We start from the raw sequence: 14,999 nt of genomic DNA, 5'->3' as shown, positions 1-14,999 counted from the left end.
GCGGGCCAGATGTTCCCTGTAGTCTAATTTCCCCAAGTGCTTTAAATGGGCCGGTACTTAGTACCGGCACTTTTTTATTTTGAGATGGAGAGTACCTGCACTTCTCAAGAGTCACATAATACTTTTAATTGGAGAGTACCGGCACTTCTTAGAAACAAGCAGTTTCTCTGGTACAAAGTACCTGCATTTCTATTTTTCCAATTCAAACACTGCCCAAGCGGGCTTTTGTTTCGGCATGTGTACGTCTCAGGCTCTGCAGTACTGTGTTATTGTGAAGCAAGAATGTGTCACCGTGCAGCTCTCTTATGCCACTGAGGGCTTGTTCATTCTTTATAAACCTTTACAAATATATATATATATTTTTTTTAAAGAGGACACCTGTTGCTCCCTTATATGCACAAGTGTAGGTGTGTGTGTGTGATGTATACAGTAATCCTTTTCTTAAATAAGGCATGTAGGTAAACTGTGTCAATCTAGCTAACACGGTCTGCCTGGTGGTTCTATATATAAAAGATCAAACTCTTCCATTAGAGTCAACATAAAATAATTTTATTTAACTGCACCATTAACATCATAACATTTACAATGTTCAGGAAAGACAATAAATAAGCCAGATAAAGATTAACCAGTTTAAAGTGTATGCATATATATATATATATATATATTTATATATATATATATATATATATATATATATATATATATATATATATATATATATATATATATATATATATATATATATATATATAACGATTTTTCTTTAAATTAAAATATGTAAATGTACACAACATTTCATGGCATACAATTCGAGTCCTTGGGCAGTCTAGAAAGCTTATGTGCCATTGATTTTCATGAAGTACCAGGGGGAAAACTGCCACTTCGGGTTAAGGAGCAAGAGGTGAATAAACAGAAAACAATACCACGAAAAACCATATCAATTTATGTCAATGTTTGATCTTATTTTTATCCACATAAACGTTGATAAACACATTTTCGAATAGGCATGATTTGGTAAAGAGCCTCTTCTTTGCTGGCAGAAATATTTATTGGCTGCAACTTTTAAAACTTGATTGGGTAAAAAAAATACAATTTGCATAAGATTCACCTCTTACAGGGCTTTACTAAGTAATTATCATTTAAGATGGGCTACGACTTCAAACGCCTACCTCATGCCCCAACTCTTTCTGCACTACGCCTTCCTCAAAGTAATTTCACAGAAACCACTTAAAGTAAAGTTTGTAGTTGATTGTGGTTAGAGCAATCGGTCATTAATTCCCTTAGGGCACCTATTTTACTCCCATTCTTTTGTTCCTTCATGGTAGTGCAGGTGTACAAGGCAATGCGGACGGGTATCAAATAACTTATTATAGTGTAAGGATGCTATTGGCTGCACCTATGTGTTCTTTGATTCATATTATAGTTCATATATGTTCCCTGTAACTAAAAAGTCCCAGTAAGATACAGAGTACAGTCTGGTGATGCAGGAAGTGTCATTCCTCAGTTCTAGGCAATCGGCTGGAAGGAACACACAATTCACTGTTCTTGAGCAACATGTTCATTTCATTTGATTGTGTATACGTATGCCTATTTGTATAAGGCATAGCATCTATAGGTTTCTGAGCATTCCAGCCTGTATGTGTGTGAGAAAGTTATTTGCTCATTCTCTGAATTAGTAAATGAGTGTGTGTATGTTTGTGTGTGTGTGTGCGCGCACGCACTCGGTTTAACTTCTTTACATGAACTTCTTTGGGGAGTATTAATCAAACACTGCCTCTACCACAGTTCTATCTCAGTATCACAACATATCTTTCTTTCAACATAAAAAAAAAAACAAAATAAGTAGCTGTAACTCGTATTAAGCATAGTTAATACCTAATTCAAGGAGTACTACTGTTTACTGCTGCGCTAGTGGCTCCACACTTTTGAGGTCTTCGAAACACTCAGTAGATCTAAGACGTTTGTCTGGTTTTCATCTGTAGGTTCCCTTTTTGTTTCTTGATTAACTATGCATGTTGGGGCATCCCAATGAAGCGATTCAGTCTGTGTGCACTTGTTTTTTATGGTCAATGTTCTCTTGTCCTTTGCATTTGTGGTCCAGTTTCATGCATCATTTGTGCTTAAAACTCTAGGACTTTGTTATGTCTTTATCACAGCAGACTTCTTCCTAGAATCCGTTTCCACTTTTGCATCTGACATTATTTGTTGAATAATTGTGTTTCTATGCTTCTGTAGCTGTTATTCTTTGCTGCAGTGCATTTGGAGTCTTTTTGCCTTCTGTGTTGTCTGCTTGTTTCCACTACTGTTTCTTTATTCTTTCTTCTACTCTGTGTGTCTGCTTCTGCATTTGTTGTTTCCTTTTTTACACAGACTTCTGCATTTCTCTCCATGCACTGTCCTCTAATTTCTTCTGCATTTTATTTTCTGCTCTTTCATACATTCTGCCAAGGATAGCAGAATCGTCAATTAGGAGCTTTTGTTGTTACCGCCTTGCAAGTTAAAAGAGAAAAAAAACAAATAAATAAAACCCGCAAAAACAGGTATCTCCAGTTCACCCCTACATGTGGGAATGACCAAAAGGCTCCCCTGCAGAAACTCAGTTCCTTAAGTATTTTCTTTTAGAATAAAAAAAGCTCTTAAGAAATGGGGTGAAAGGTTTTCAGAGCAGGATGCCTGAATCACCTCATGTAGATGTCTTCCAACCATTTCTCATCATTGTGGTCTAGGCTCTCCTCATCTTCCATTGGTTCTTCGGTTTCAAGCGGGTTAGGGACCAAGAACTCTGGTTTGGGAACCGGCTTGATATGAGACTTCATTCCGAACTTGCGTTTGATCAGGTGGAATTGATCTTTGACATAGTGATAGAAGGCATATTCATACTTCATGCGCTGGTAGAGCACTTGCAGTGCTTCGGGAGAAGGGATGGTCTTTTTCACGGTCACAGTTAGATTTCCCAGTTTTCGGTGCTCTGTAAAAAAAAGAAAAAAGTACTTTAATCAGAAGTATCAAAGTAGAACCTTTGCACTCACTGCCAACTTTTGCTTTGCACACCACCATTTCCTTTTTTTTTAGGAGGTGGACTAATCATATGTTACATCATCGGACCTGAATATGTGTTTGCAGGGTACAGGGGGGTCAAAGAAATAATAATAATAATAATAATAATCCACATTTGTAAAGTGCGAACAATCACCCGTAAGGGTCTCTAGGCACTGGGGGCCGTCAGGAAGATTAAGCAAGCTATTGCCCAGAGTCACATGGTGCTGGGCTAACCTGCCGCCAGAGCCGGGGATCGAACCCCAGATTCCAGCGTCAGTCGCCCTGGCCGCGGCGCCACACCTCTCCCTTTATACCATGTCTTAAATTACTATTTCCGGTTCGCATTTCATCTCTTCTACCACATTTAATATTTTCAAACCAGGAATGGGGAAGAAGATGTTGCTTTCGTAATCAGCGAGCCCTATCCTGCAGGAGATTCACAAATTCTGTCTCTGCCATCTCTGCACACAAATTTCATTAGCTCAAAGCAGATGGAAACAGAACTGAAGTTACTGTTTGCAAGTCTGCACCAAGTCACCTCATACTCAGGCAGCGTTGTATTTATTGAAGATAAACCACTCCTCTTGAGTCTTAATTGGTCCTTTGGGATCAGATGTACGATCATCAGTGTTTTCCACTCGCAAATTACGAGCCTCAATAACTGACACTGTTTGCAATTGCCAAATGGGTCGCAAAGGACCTGCCTCATTAATATTCATGAGGCCGGTCGTATTTTGCGACTCATCTGGAATGCCCAGCACTCACAGGGATGGTGGCCTCCTGAGGTCAGCAGATCACCATGGCTGTGACTGCTTTTTCAATGAGGAAGGTTTTTAAAAAATGTTTTTTAAATGAAACCCGTTTTCCTTAAACTAAAAAAATAAAAATTAAATGTTTCAGTTTATTTTTTATCAGCAGGCAGTGGTCCTTTAAAAAAATATTTTCGCTGCCAATCACAAAGATGATCCCTGCCTGTTTGTGATTGGCTTACCACCAATTTGAAATTGGTGTTAAAACTGCATTTGCTGTCGCAAAAAAATCTTAAATCCCCCTGCAACTGGCTATTAGGAAGGGATGCCCTTGGCACATCCATTCCTAGTAGCTTCTTGCAAAACCTATTTTGAGTGTCAGTAGCAGGTTACTGATTTGCAAATTAGAATTGGAACATGCTACAACCTTTATTAGCGGTCACGAACGTGCCGATTTCCCATTTGTGGTAGCTAAAATAGGTCATACATCTGGCTCTTAGTCTTTGTAAAAGAGTTAGCAATAATCGTGCTGCCTTAGAAAGAGCAAGGCTGTCCACCATTTTCGATCTCTGCACCATTCTGTGGACCTGATTCAGAAGTGAATGGTCACAGAAAGTCTTCCACTTTCTGGAGAAAGATCTGAATCTGGAGGATAATCCCCGGTGAGAATTTACTTAGCAACAGTAATGGAAGGAAATTCCACCAGTGGATTCTCCTTTGGACTCAGTCCATCCTATGAAAAATGGAGGATTTAACATCACCACAGAAATATATATCAAACCCTGTTTTTTACACATTCAGAAAAATGTTTTCAGTTTATTGCACCACCCTACGTCAGATGGGAAAACAGATATGCACAATGGCAGTCTCTCTGAACATGTTCATTTAGGATTGATGGGTTGTGCATGATGTACTCCCAGACGAGACTCGTGTCTCTGGCTCAATAGCAAGTGTTTTTTTGCGTCTAATCCAGATCTTCTAAACTGGATTACAGCATCAAACGTGTTCCCTGCAGAGCAAAGGATGGTAACTTCTGTTATGAAACAACATGCTCGTGCCAAGCAGTTTTATTGTCAGTATATTAATCGGTCGCTCTTTCGACAAAAAATGCTCGATTCTTATGCAGGTGTTAACACTTCTCAGCACTAAAATGTTTCCAATCCATGTCAACATCTGGATTTTGTAAAGATGAGCAGGCTGTCAATCTTACTTAATAAAATAGCTCACTTCTACAGAGGGTCATAATAGAATAATTATGTTCTCCTAGAAAATACAAAAAAAAAAGCTTTTTAAACGTTCATCTCTGGCGAGCTGGTAAGAAATCACCCAGTTGTCAGAAGACGCAAATTGCTCAACCATCTTCTTTCTGTACACTAGTTCACAATTTTTCTGTCAGTGTCAGCTCCCGTCCTCCGCCTCCTCCACTTTTGCTTACTACTGGTCTGGCTTCATGGGGTAGGTAATAATCAGAAAAGAGCTCAAAAGAATAAAAAAAAAAAAGTTGAATGCGCCAGGAAAAAAAAAATAGCAAAGGTATCCCTGAACATATGGTATCAAGTTAATACTTAGTGAATTTCAATTTCACATTCTAATGGAACTGCAGTGTATTCGGCAATGTGGAGCACATGTGTGTGCCCTTCCATGACCATCCAAAATCTATATGAAAATTCTCCTGATATTCATGGTACATACTATTAGATGGGTTTATGATCTTATTTTGTAAATGAGGATTCCCATCTATTTCTTTTCATCTCCTAAATCTATTTTAGTGTGATGCTGTTTATGGTCTTATTGAATGTCAAATTATTTTCTTTTCTTCAATTGTTTATTTCATAAGATTTTGTGAAGGCATACCGCAATCTGGACTTATGAAATAACAGTGCTGATAGTTGCACAATGTGGGGCATGATTTTGCTCTGAGCAACACATTTAGTAGTATCAAAAGAGACTCTTCTTCCCTATGCACCTCTGTATTATTGGAAATATGTTTAGCACAAATGGTGCACTGCATATATACTGAACAAATCATGACTTTATTAGTCTGAACTATTGTTTTGTAGAAACTCCAGTGCTCAATTTGTGCTGGTGTTTGCAGGAAGTGGGCTCTGACACTCATTGTTAGAGAGCAGGGCTTATTTATCTTCAGACTTTGACACAGAGCAAGAGAGAGAACGAGAGAAAAGGGTAAAAGAAAATGCGGAGAAAGATAAAAAAGCAGTAGCAAAAGGAGAAAGGGTTGAAAATGAGCCTTTAAAAGTGAGATAAATACACACAGAGTGTAAGGTGCATGGCCGGACTGGGAACAAAAACCGTCCCTGGCAAAGTGCCCGGGGGGTTGGGGGTGCGACCAAGCTCTTTGCCAGGGCCGCTTTTCGGCCGATTTTGTTACAGGGCCGATATGCTGCAAAAATGGTTCTGCAACAAAATCGGCCCACAGGGGCCCAAAACCGGCCCCCACCCTTGCGGCACACCGGGGGATTGCCCAGTGCCCGCAACGGCCAGTCCTGGCCTGGTAAGGTGGTGAAAGAAAGAGACATGATGAGGTATTAAAACCAGCCCACCTTAGTATGCTGTTGCTCCGTCAACCTGCAGGGCCCATGGCTGGAGCCTAAAAAACCTTTGGGCCCTTGCTTGTTTTTTACAAAGTGAGCACTGGTAACGCACAATCCACAATTTTGTGGCAGAACTCAAACTAAGAGGGGCATAGGATAAGAGTGAGGTGAATCAATAATATTTGAAGACACATTACAGTTGTCTAGTATCACATATCGGACTCATCCACTGATCGGTATTACAGACCTATTGGTATCCAAGGAGTGAGTTCCAACATACAAATGTTTTATATTTCTTACTGGCTCATTTGTCGCTAGGTGGTAAAACAGTATAAACTTTAATCTATTTTTTCTAAATTGTCATAGCAGTGTAATCATGATGGTGTCTTGAAAGGCATCTATCTTCTGGTAGATGTCCCACAGTTGGTATGGTCAAGCACCATGGCTAGAGCTTACACCAGTCTGGAGAGTTCTGGAGGATGACCTATCACTCTTATTCCGGGTTACGTAGATGAATAGTTCAGTCATGGGAACTAGGGATCATATTTATGAAGATTGTGACACAGGGCAGCACAGCAAGTCACAATGCTGCACTGCCCTGCATCACAGGGAAAGGGCAGGAATGCACCATATTCAAGACATACAGCACATTCCTGTTCATTCCCCCTGCACCGGCGCACAATGGGACATCTAGCGCCACTCCGCAAGCACCATTGCACCATGGTGCAAAGGTGCCTGCATTACATGCAGAATTGTTTTAGTGCAGGAAGGAGTAAAAAACAATCCTAAGAGCCATTTTCCTCTTTCTAGGTGTGCTGCACAATGCAGTGCACATAGAAAGAGGAAGTAACGAGAAGAAATAAAGATATTTCTCCTCATTACGCCTCTGCTGAGATGGAGTACATTTGTGGTGCTTTTCCCAGTTTTACCAGCTTTATAAATCTGAGAATGTGTCAAAAACCATTGGAGTTGTGTTGGAACACCCACCGCAATGCCTATGCAACACCTTTCTTGTGCAGAGTAATGCAACGCATCGATTTGTGCTCTGTTGCATTACTCCATATTTTTGAAGCCATTCAAAGTCACACAAAGTGGCTTTACACATCTTCAAAAATATGACTGACAGGTTTGCGTCACTTATGTACCAGGTTGCGTGGTGCATGCATGACGTAAAGCTCTCATAAATATGCTCCTAAATTCTGGGCCAATCAGAAGTAATATGAGATAGCGGAGATTTGGCTCGTTTACTCTTTTTTTTAATAATCAGGATAGGAAAAACATAATTCGAGAGTGAGAGTACACATGCAAACCGAGCCACCTCTCTTCAATCTGAAGGAATTGATAGCCTTTCACATGCTACAAGTAACTACAGCAATGTTCAGGTCAACATTATATGCCCTTTGCACTTAAAAGGCATACAAGTTTGAATTCAGACCTTAATGTTTAAACATATTTTTCTGACAAGAAAGAGTTGCTTTATTGCTACCCTTGCTGCTTCACTCTCGCCAAAATGACTCTTTTGGGACTCTGACGCAAAGCTGCCTTTCAACAGAACTGATATATATTTAAGGAAGCCATATTCCACCTAACTACCCATATTTTTCAGTTCTCATTTATTTATCTTTCATTTAGCAACATTACCATTTAATGTTGAGAACACATCTCTTTATGAAGCATTCTAAACTACGATATTTATTGTCATTTTCTGCCTGTGCTACTCTAATAATATTTTTCTGCATATGCCTATTCCTATTCACTGGTGCATCTGCATGGATTGGTAATCTTTGTCGCCCTGCCCTGCTAATTTTTCTGGACTGGCCTAATGTTTTCCTACAATCAAGCACACTTACTGAAGGTGCTCCAACAATTTCTTTCCTTTTGAGTTTGTATGTTGACCCCAGAAATGCTAGCACTTTGTGATGTTGTCTCTACATTTTTACCTCTCTGCAAATGAAAGTATTTATGTTCTTAGAAGTAGTAGCACTGACTTTAAATTAATGTAATTTAGAGTGTCCCACTGCCTCTGAGTTTCTGGCCCCACCACCTCCAAGGATAAGCTTTGAATGCGCAGGGAACAACTTTGTCTTCCAAAAGGTGTGCAATATTATTGGGGCCCTAGGTCTCACACTTCACCACCTGCTCCTATACCTGTGCAAGGTACCAAACCCATTAACATGGGGTTCTTTTGTGAGGAAACTCCCTCTCCTGCATCATACGTATGTTACCCTTAGATCTATCACTTGTTGCGTTTAAACCTGGAGGCAGATTTATCAAAGGTGTTGCTTCGCCCTTGCACCACAGAAAGGGATGCAGGGCAATGCAAAACCTAGAGTGAGATTTACCAAGCCACGCAAGACCACCTTGGTCCTGCGTGGCTAGGTAAATTTTAAGTAACACAAGGCAGCTACTTGCACTGCCTTATGTTACTCTGTCCGCGGGAGATGGGTGAAGCATGGGTGTTCCTGCGTATCCGCCCATGGGTTTTGGCGCATTCCCAGATTTTCCATGAGTGGTAGACCAGGGAATGTGTCAAAATGGTATGCCTTCAAAGGGGAGGCTTAACGAGGAAAAATATGTTTAAATGCATTCTACGGCACACATTGAAAGAGGAAAAGCATCAAAGGATTGTTTTATGCAGAAAGGTATTCCTTCCTGAACAAAAAGATCCTGCCTGAAACGTAGGCACCCTTGCACCCTTACAAAGTAACATTCAAAGCAGTGTTCACAACGTATGACCATTTAGGTGCTGAATATCTGTAACAGTGCACTTGTGCTCTTTTTGAACTTCCTAGCGATGCTGATTTGGGTCTAAGCTATTTTTATCACTAGACTCAGCCTCTTCAGGTATTATTTCTGGTATTCAAGCTATTGAACAACTTCTCCTCTGAATCTTGTTTTCACAGCTTTGTGGCCACTCTGCTTGTTGATTTAGCCACTTTGTTCCAGTGCTGGTTCCTTCGTATGGATCTTCTTGTCTCATGACAGCATCACTTTTGCCCAGTGATTCAATCTCAGCTTCTCTTCCGTTAGAGATCTACATGCCACTCTGCATTATTTCAGGTACTTGCACTTGATTTTCTGTCAGTTGGTCTTCACCCCTCTCATCCTCTTACTGCTGAACTGGCAGCATTGCCGCTAGTCAGGCGGTCTCTTAGCTGGTGTTGCAACCACCAATGTTCTTTGCTCAGGATCAAAGACCAAAGGCGCTTCTTTTGGATTGCTCACTCTTTTGATGTGCGAGGCATGAATCCAGTTTTGGATTCCAGCACAGCTGTATGTGTAGTAAGGAGCACCACCCAATCACCAGAATGGAGGTTGTGGCACTGTTTTTGATGTGGATCTTGTATATCAGTAGAGACCAGATGAGAGACAGAACGGATTACATCAACCACTCCTTTAGAGTAATCCAAAATAATATCTTCAGTAATATTTAAGAGAACATTTGCAGAAATGGCAGGTAATCCCATTGCCCTGCCCATTAGAGTTGTGTGGGAGAATAGCCCCGTCTTCCTGTCAGGTGTACTCTGAACACTCATCAGCCTCAAAGATAAAAAATCTGGTCATTTTAGAGAGGTGGATGCACAGACTTTAGCCATCCTACACTTAATGGTAAAATTCATTTGTTCAATGATACCAGAGGCTTCTGGTATGTAACTACAATGTAATCGTTGTTTAATCTGTAAGGCTGTGCAGATCATTTTCATAACTTCATTTTTGAAGTGTGTTCATCTGTCTGACTCAAGAGAAATCGGCATGCGAAACGGGTATCAATTCATGCTACAACCACTTTGATAAAGTGAGGCTGTCACTTCTTCTAGTTGGGTAAGCTTCCACCTATCTTGAAAAAGACACACACGACCACCAGAATATATCTCAGCCCGTTATGAACAGGGAACTCAATAAAATCCATATGCATCCTGTTGAATTGGCCACCTGATCTACCTAGGTGTTTTAGAGTGACATGTCTACATTTCTTTACGTTAACTGTTGACAAATTATACACCATTCGCAAACCTCTTCTGCTAGAGTCCTGCATCTGGGGTTATACTAATTCTGTCTAAAAAGTTTCACCATGTGTCTCTCACTAAGTGTGTGTATTCATGGTAGCATCATGTCATTGGAAACAACAAGCTATCCTGTAATACCCGTCTCCCATCTGCTGACATCCAAATATCATTTGCATTTTTCTTGCAACCTGCCTTTATCCAACCATTCTATTCTGCTTCCAACACATTTTCCTGCACCTGTTTCCTTTCATCCCACTTATCTGTGACTTTCATCAACATTGCAAAAGAACTCTACTCTTCTGACTCATAAATGAAACCTCCATTAAATGAACATGCTAACAGAGCAATGTACCTGGCTACTAAGCCGGCATATCGGTTGCCCATGGCAACCTATCCGCTTCCTCCTTGATGTGCTAAGCCCTTTACCACAGCAAACTCTCCTGGCAACTGTAGAGCATCCATTAGGTCTTTGACATGCATCCTGTTCTTTATAGGGGTGCCTAAGCATGTAAGAAAGCCTCTCTGTGACCAGAACTGTACAAAATCATGGACTACACTAAACCCATACTGGCTGTCAGTAAATATAGTGACTCTCATTTGAGCAGTTAAACTGCAGGCTCTAATAAGAGCAATCAGTTCAGCGATTTGGGCAGAAAATATGTTTTTTAGGCCATGATGCTTACATCACAACATTTATGAAGCACAAGGCATATGCTGCTTTGAGTGTGGCATCATTACCTTGCATGCATGAGCTATCTACAAATAACACATGATCAGGCTCAATTAGAGCTTCTTCCTTTATATTAGGGTGGTGTTTGGTGCACAATTCCATGACATCTAGACAGTTGTGTTCAATTTCATCACTATTATCATAATTTACAGGTAATAACTTTAAAGGGTTCAACACTGTGCAAAACAACATTTTCTAATGAGAGAATACCCTTTTTGAAATGTGTTAACCTATTGTGGGTCATACATTGAGTCTTTATTCTTGTTAACAACAGCTCCACAAAGTGTGGGACCATGGCAGTTAATGGGTATCCCATTACTATACTCTTGCCCTTTTCCAGACTAGTACTTACCACGGCCACCACTTTAAGACAACTGGGAAGTCCTACTGCTACAGAGTCAAGAGTGATAGAGAAGTAGGCAACAGGCTTTCGAGATCATCTATGCAATTGGGTCAAAACTGAGAGTGCACCCATCTCTCTCCCGGCAAAATAGTGTGAATTATTTTATATAATCTGGCATTCTTAGTGCCAGGGCGCAACACAGTTTTTCTTTCAACTATAGGAATGCTTTTGTACATTCATTATCCCATGGAATCAGATCAGACACATATGTGTCAATCTCAGTAGAGTCTTTGCCACCAAGGAAAAGTTTGGTTTCTACTGTCAACAGTAGCCAACCATTCCCAAAAACCTTCTGATTTCTTGGTGGATTCATCTGCAAGATTGTTTCCACTCTTTCTGCTGACACTTTCCTGATACTCTTGTGGGCCACAACACCATGTTAATACCTTCTACTGGAAGACAAAAGAAAATAGAAATGTCTTTCTTCATGCAATGACAGTGAGAAGAAAGACTGACAGGTCATTTACAGTAAATAATTCTGCAGTATATAGGATTTGGAACAGTATAGTAGCTGGTCTCAGTACCACAGGACAACAGGGCACTACAATTTCATTTATCTTTCTTAATTCTTGGACTATACTGTATTTACCTTTGGGTTTCTGTAAACCCATAATTTGAGAGTTACATGGACTTCCAATTAGTCATTTCAAGATTCCTTTTTGTAACATGTCATCTATCACTGGTTGTATTCCTTCATTTGTCTCTGGAGTCAAATAGTATGAAGGTGTCCTGGTGTATGTAACATTTGGTTTCACTGTCATTCGGACTGGTTCTACACCTTTAATTAGTCTGATGTATTTCCTTGTAAAATCCTAAAATTTGGTATTCACTGTTTCTTTCATATCTTCTGGTCATTCATCAATAGTTAGCAAAGAGAAAATTCCTGTCTCGATGTGCTGTCTTTTCCATTTAAAATCCACATCCTCATTGTGTGTCTGAAATGCCATGCCACCCAGTATATAGTAAATAGTGCAATTTAATTTGCAAAACATATCCCTGCCTAACAAATTCACTGGGCCTGAATTGTAAACAACAAATTGGGGATTCTTTTCAAATGAATCTATCTTTACTGGAATCTTTTCAGAAACTGGATTTTGGATTTGTTTACTTGCTACTCCTACAACTTGGATAGTTGTCCCCAAGAGAGATAAGTCTGGGACTTCCACTGTTTTAACTGTGGACCTGGTACCACCGGCATCAATCAGAAATGTTAGCGGGTTGCCATAAACCTCTGCATCTACATATGGGCCACTCTTGTCTACCTCTAAAACAGCGCCAGGAAAAACCTGGTCTTAAGTTGGCAAAATGAGGAGAAATGCTTTATTTCTGTTCGTTTTTGCTTTTTCCGTCTGTGCTGCCTTGTGCAGCACACATGGAAAAAGCAAAATGCCTTGGATTGTTTGTGTGTAGGAAGGTGACCCTTCCTGCACATAAACAATCCTTAAAAAAAATGTTTTTTTTTACTTCCATGTGTGCTGCATTAAGCAACACACATAGTAGTGACAAAATGGCATTTCAGGATTGTTTATGTGCAGGAAGGGATACCTTCCTACACATAAACAATCCTCCCCTGTACGAAGACATCCTTGCACTATGTGCTAAGTGTAGCACCAGCGCAGGGGGGAATGCAGGGCTGCACCATTTCACTTACTATCCTAATAAGCACCTCTGGGGGTGGTAGTTCCTATTTCACTTAGACATTTAGGGCCTCATTTATGAGGCCATGCGTCACTTTTACGCCGCCGGTGCGTCACTTTTTGTGACGCATCGGCGGCGTAAAACATGCCTCCTGATCCGCACTATTTACAAAGTGACGCATCTAAGCAGATGCGTCGCTTTGCAAACCCCTGCGCTACATTATACCTGCGTCAGGTATAATGTATGCAGAGGGGGTGTTCCCCCGCAAAAAGCCTCGTAATAGTGACGCAGTGAAATCTATGACATTTCACTGCGTCACTTTTAGGACGCTGTTGCGTCAAAATCTTGCGCCTGCCTCACAGCAGGCGTAAGACTGACGCAAGCCCTTTCACATGGGGCTTGCCCCATGTGAAAGGACGCATTGCTGGAGTTGCGTCACTTTTGTGACACACTCCAGCAATGCGTCACTTTTGCGCTTACAGATACGTCAGAAATATTGACGTATTTGTAAGTCCTTGCGCAATGATGCGTCATATTGTAAATATGACGCATCATTGGGGTCGCAAGGAGGGCGCAATGAAAAGTGACGCATCGCTGTTTTCTCGCAGCGATGCGTCATGTTTCATAAATGAGGCCCTTAATTTTTCTCAACCACTGCAACTGTGCTTGACACAGCCCGCAGCATATTAAATCTAATCTTTTTGGAAGAAAATGGGATTTGGACATTCTACTGAGTATACATTCATCCCTTGCTCTTTAGTCATAGTTTTGAGGAAAATCTGTCTACTAAATTCCGGAATATTAACTTGCCAAAGAAACTCAGCAGTGACTTCTAGATCATAGCTTTCAATTTCAAGAAGAGCCCACTCTCCCTTTTGCAATGTGCCACATAAGATCCCTCTAGCAAATCAGGAAGTTTCTGTGAACCAAACAAAAGAGAATAATTAGCAATTACATTTTGTAATAAAAGGTTTTTCGAAGTATCATGGAAGACATTGAAGTAAAGCTAAGAAATGAGGTACTTAAAATATTTGTAGATTTAGGCATTCACCAAAGAACAATATTTCACCAGGATCTGAAATCCTACTTTATTTCTGAAAAAAGGCCCTCAAAATATAGGTGAAAAATGACTGAGGTGTTTCCTTTAACCTGAATCCCACATTATCGAACGGCCTAAGATGTTACCAATCTGTTCACCTTTTTGATTAACTTAGAAATATGAGCATTAATTAAAATGTCTTTGGTTTGTTCATTTTATAACCTGAGATTTTGGAAAACGCATTAATTACTTTAAAAAAGTTTGTCATTCACAGCTACAGTATGTGGATTACAAGATGGAGGCAGGAAAAATATAGAAAAACAGCTATTAGCAGGAACATGTGCTACCGAAGAGCTCAGCTACCTGTTTATGCTAGGATGAAGACTTTCTAACCTGGTTCAATTAACGTTTTATGTTGGACAGTAATATAGGCAGAGATCAGGGTGCATTGGGGTGTCATTGGGAATGGAACAGCAGGTGGTACATTGCCCTGGACATTAGTATAACTAAGGTAGGCTTAGTCAGTTAGATTGTCCGACTTGTCACAGACCTGTCACTGACCCAACGTATGCTGAAGGAGAATTGAGAGCAGAGTGCTAGTTGAGCACTCTATCAGAAGAATCAGGAGTTTTGCTGAGGGAGAAGATTCGATGACCCAGTCGGGGTCCGACTGTTAGCCGCAGAGAGGGGTGTGACGCTGGCATTGCACTTAGCTGAGGTTACTTGTCCTGACCTGCATCTGTCCTGTCCTGCTGATATCTGATTTTGTCGGGAGCCCATTTCTCTTTGCCCCAGCCCGTGGCCAGGGTTGGTCCTCGCACCATTCTAGGTAAATATAATTT

At 40.6% G+C, this 14,999-nt stretch overlaps 1 protein-coding gene across 2 annotated transcripts in view; it reads right to left on the bottom strand.

The window, feature by feature from the left end:
* Positions 1-738: 738 nt before the first annotated feature.
* UST (uronyl 2-sulfotransferase) overlaps positions 739-14,999 on the bottom strand; it is a 966,832-nt gene continuing 952,571 nt past the window's right edge. For both annotated transcript variants that reach the window (XM_078649265.1, XM_078649266.1), the window contains exons 8-9: positions 2,683-2,968; positions 739-2,489 (exon numbers count right to left, since the gene is read on the bottom strand). In XM_078649265.1, coding sequence (XP_078505391.1) covers positions 2,483-2,489; positions 2,683-2,968 — 293 coding nt within the window. In that variant the 3' untranslated portion in view covers positions 739-2,482. The remainder of the gene's footprint in view (positions 2,490-2,682; positions 2,969-14,999) is intronic.

This window comes from Lissotriton helveticus, chromosome 6 (genome assembly GCF_964261635.1).
Source record: "Lissotriton helveticus chromosome 6, aLisHel1.1, whole genome shotgun sequence".
Classification (NCBI taxonomy): Eukaryota; Metazoa; Chordata; class Amphibia; order Caudata; family Salamandridae; genus Lissotriton; species Lissotriton helveticus.
The sequence above is the reverse complement of the archived record's forward strand: the minus strand, read 5'-3'. Positions and strand labels throughout refer to the sequence as shown.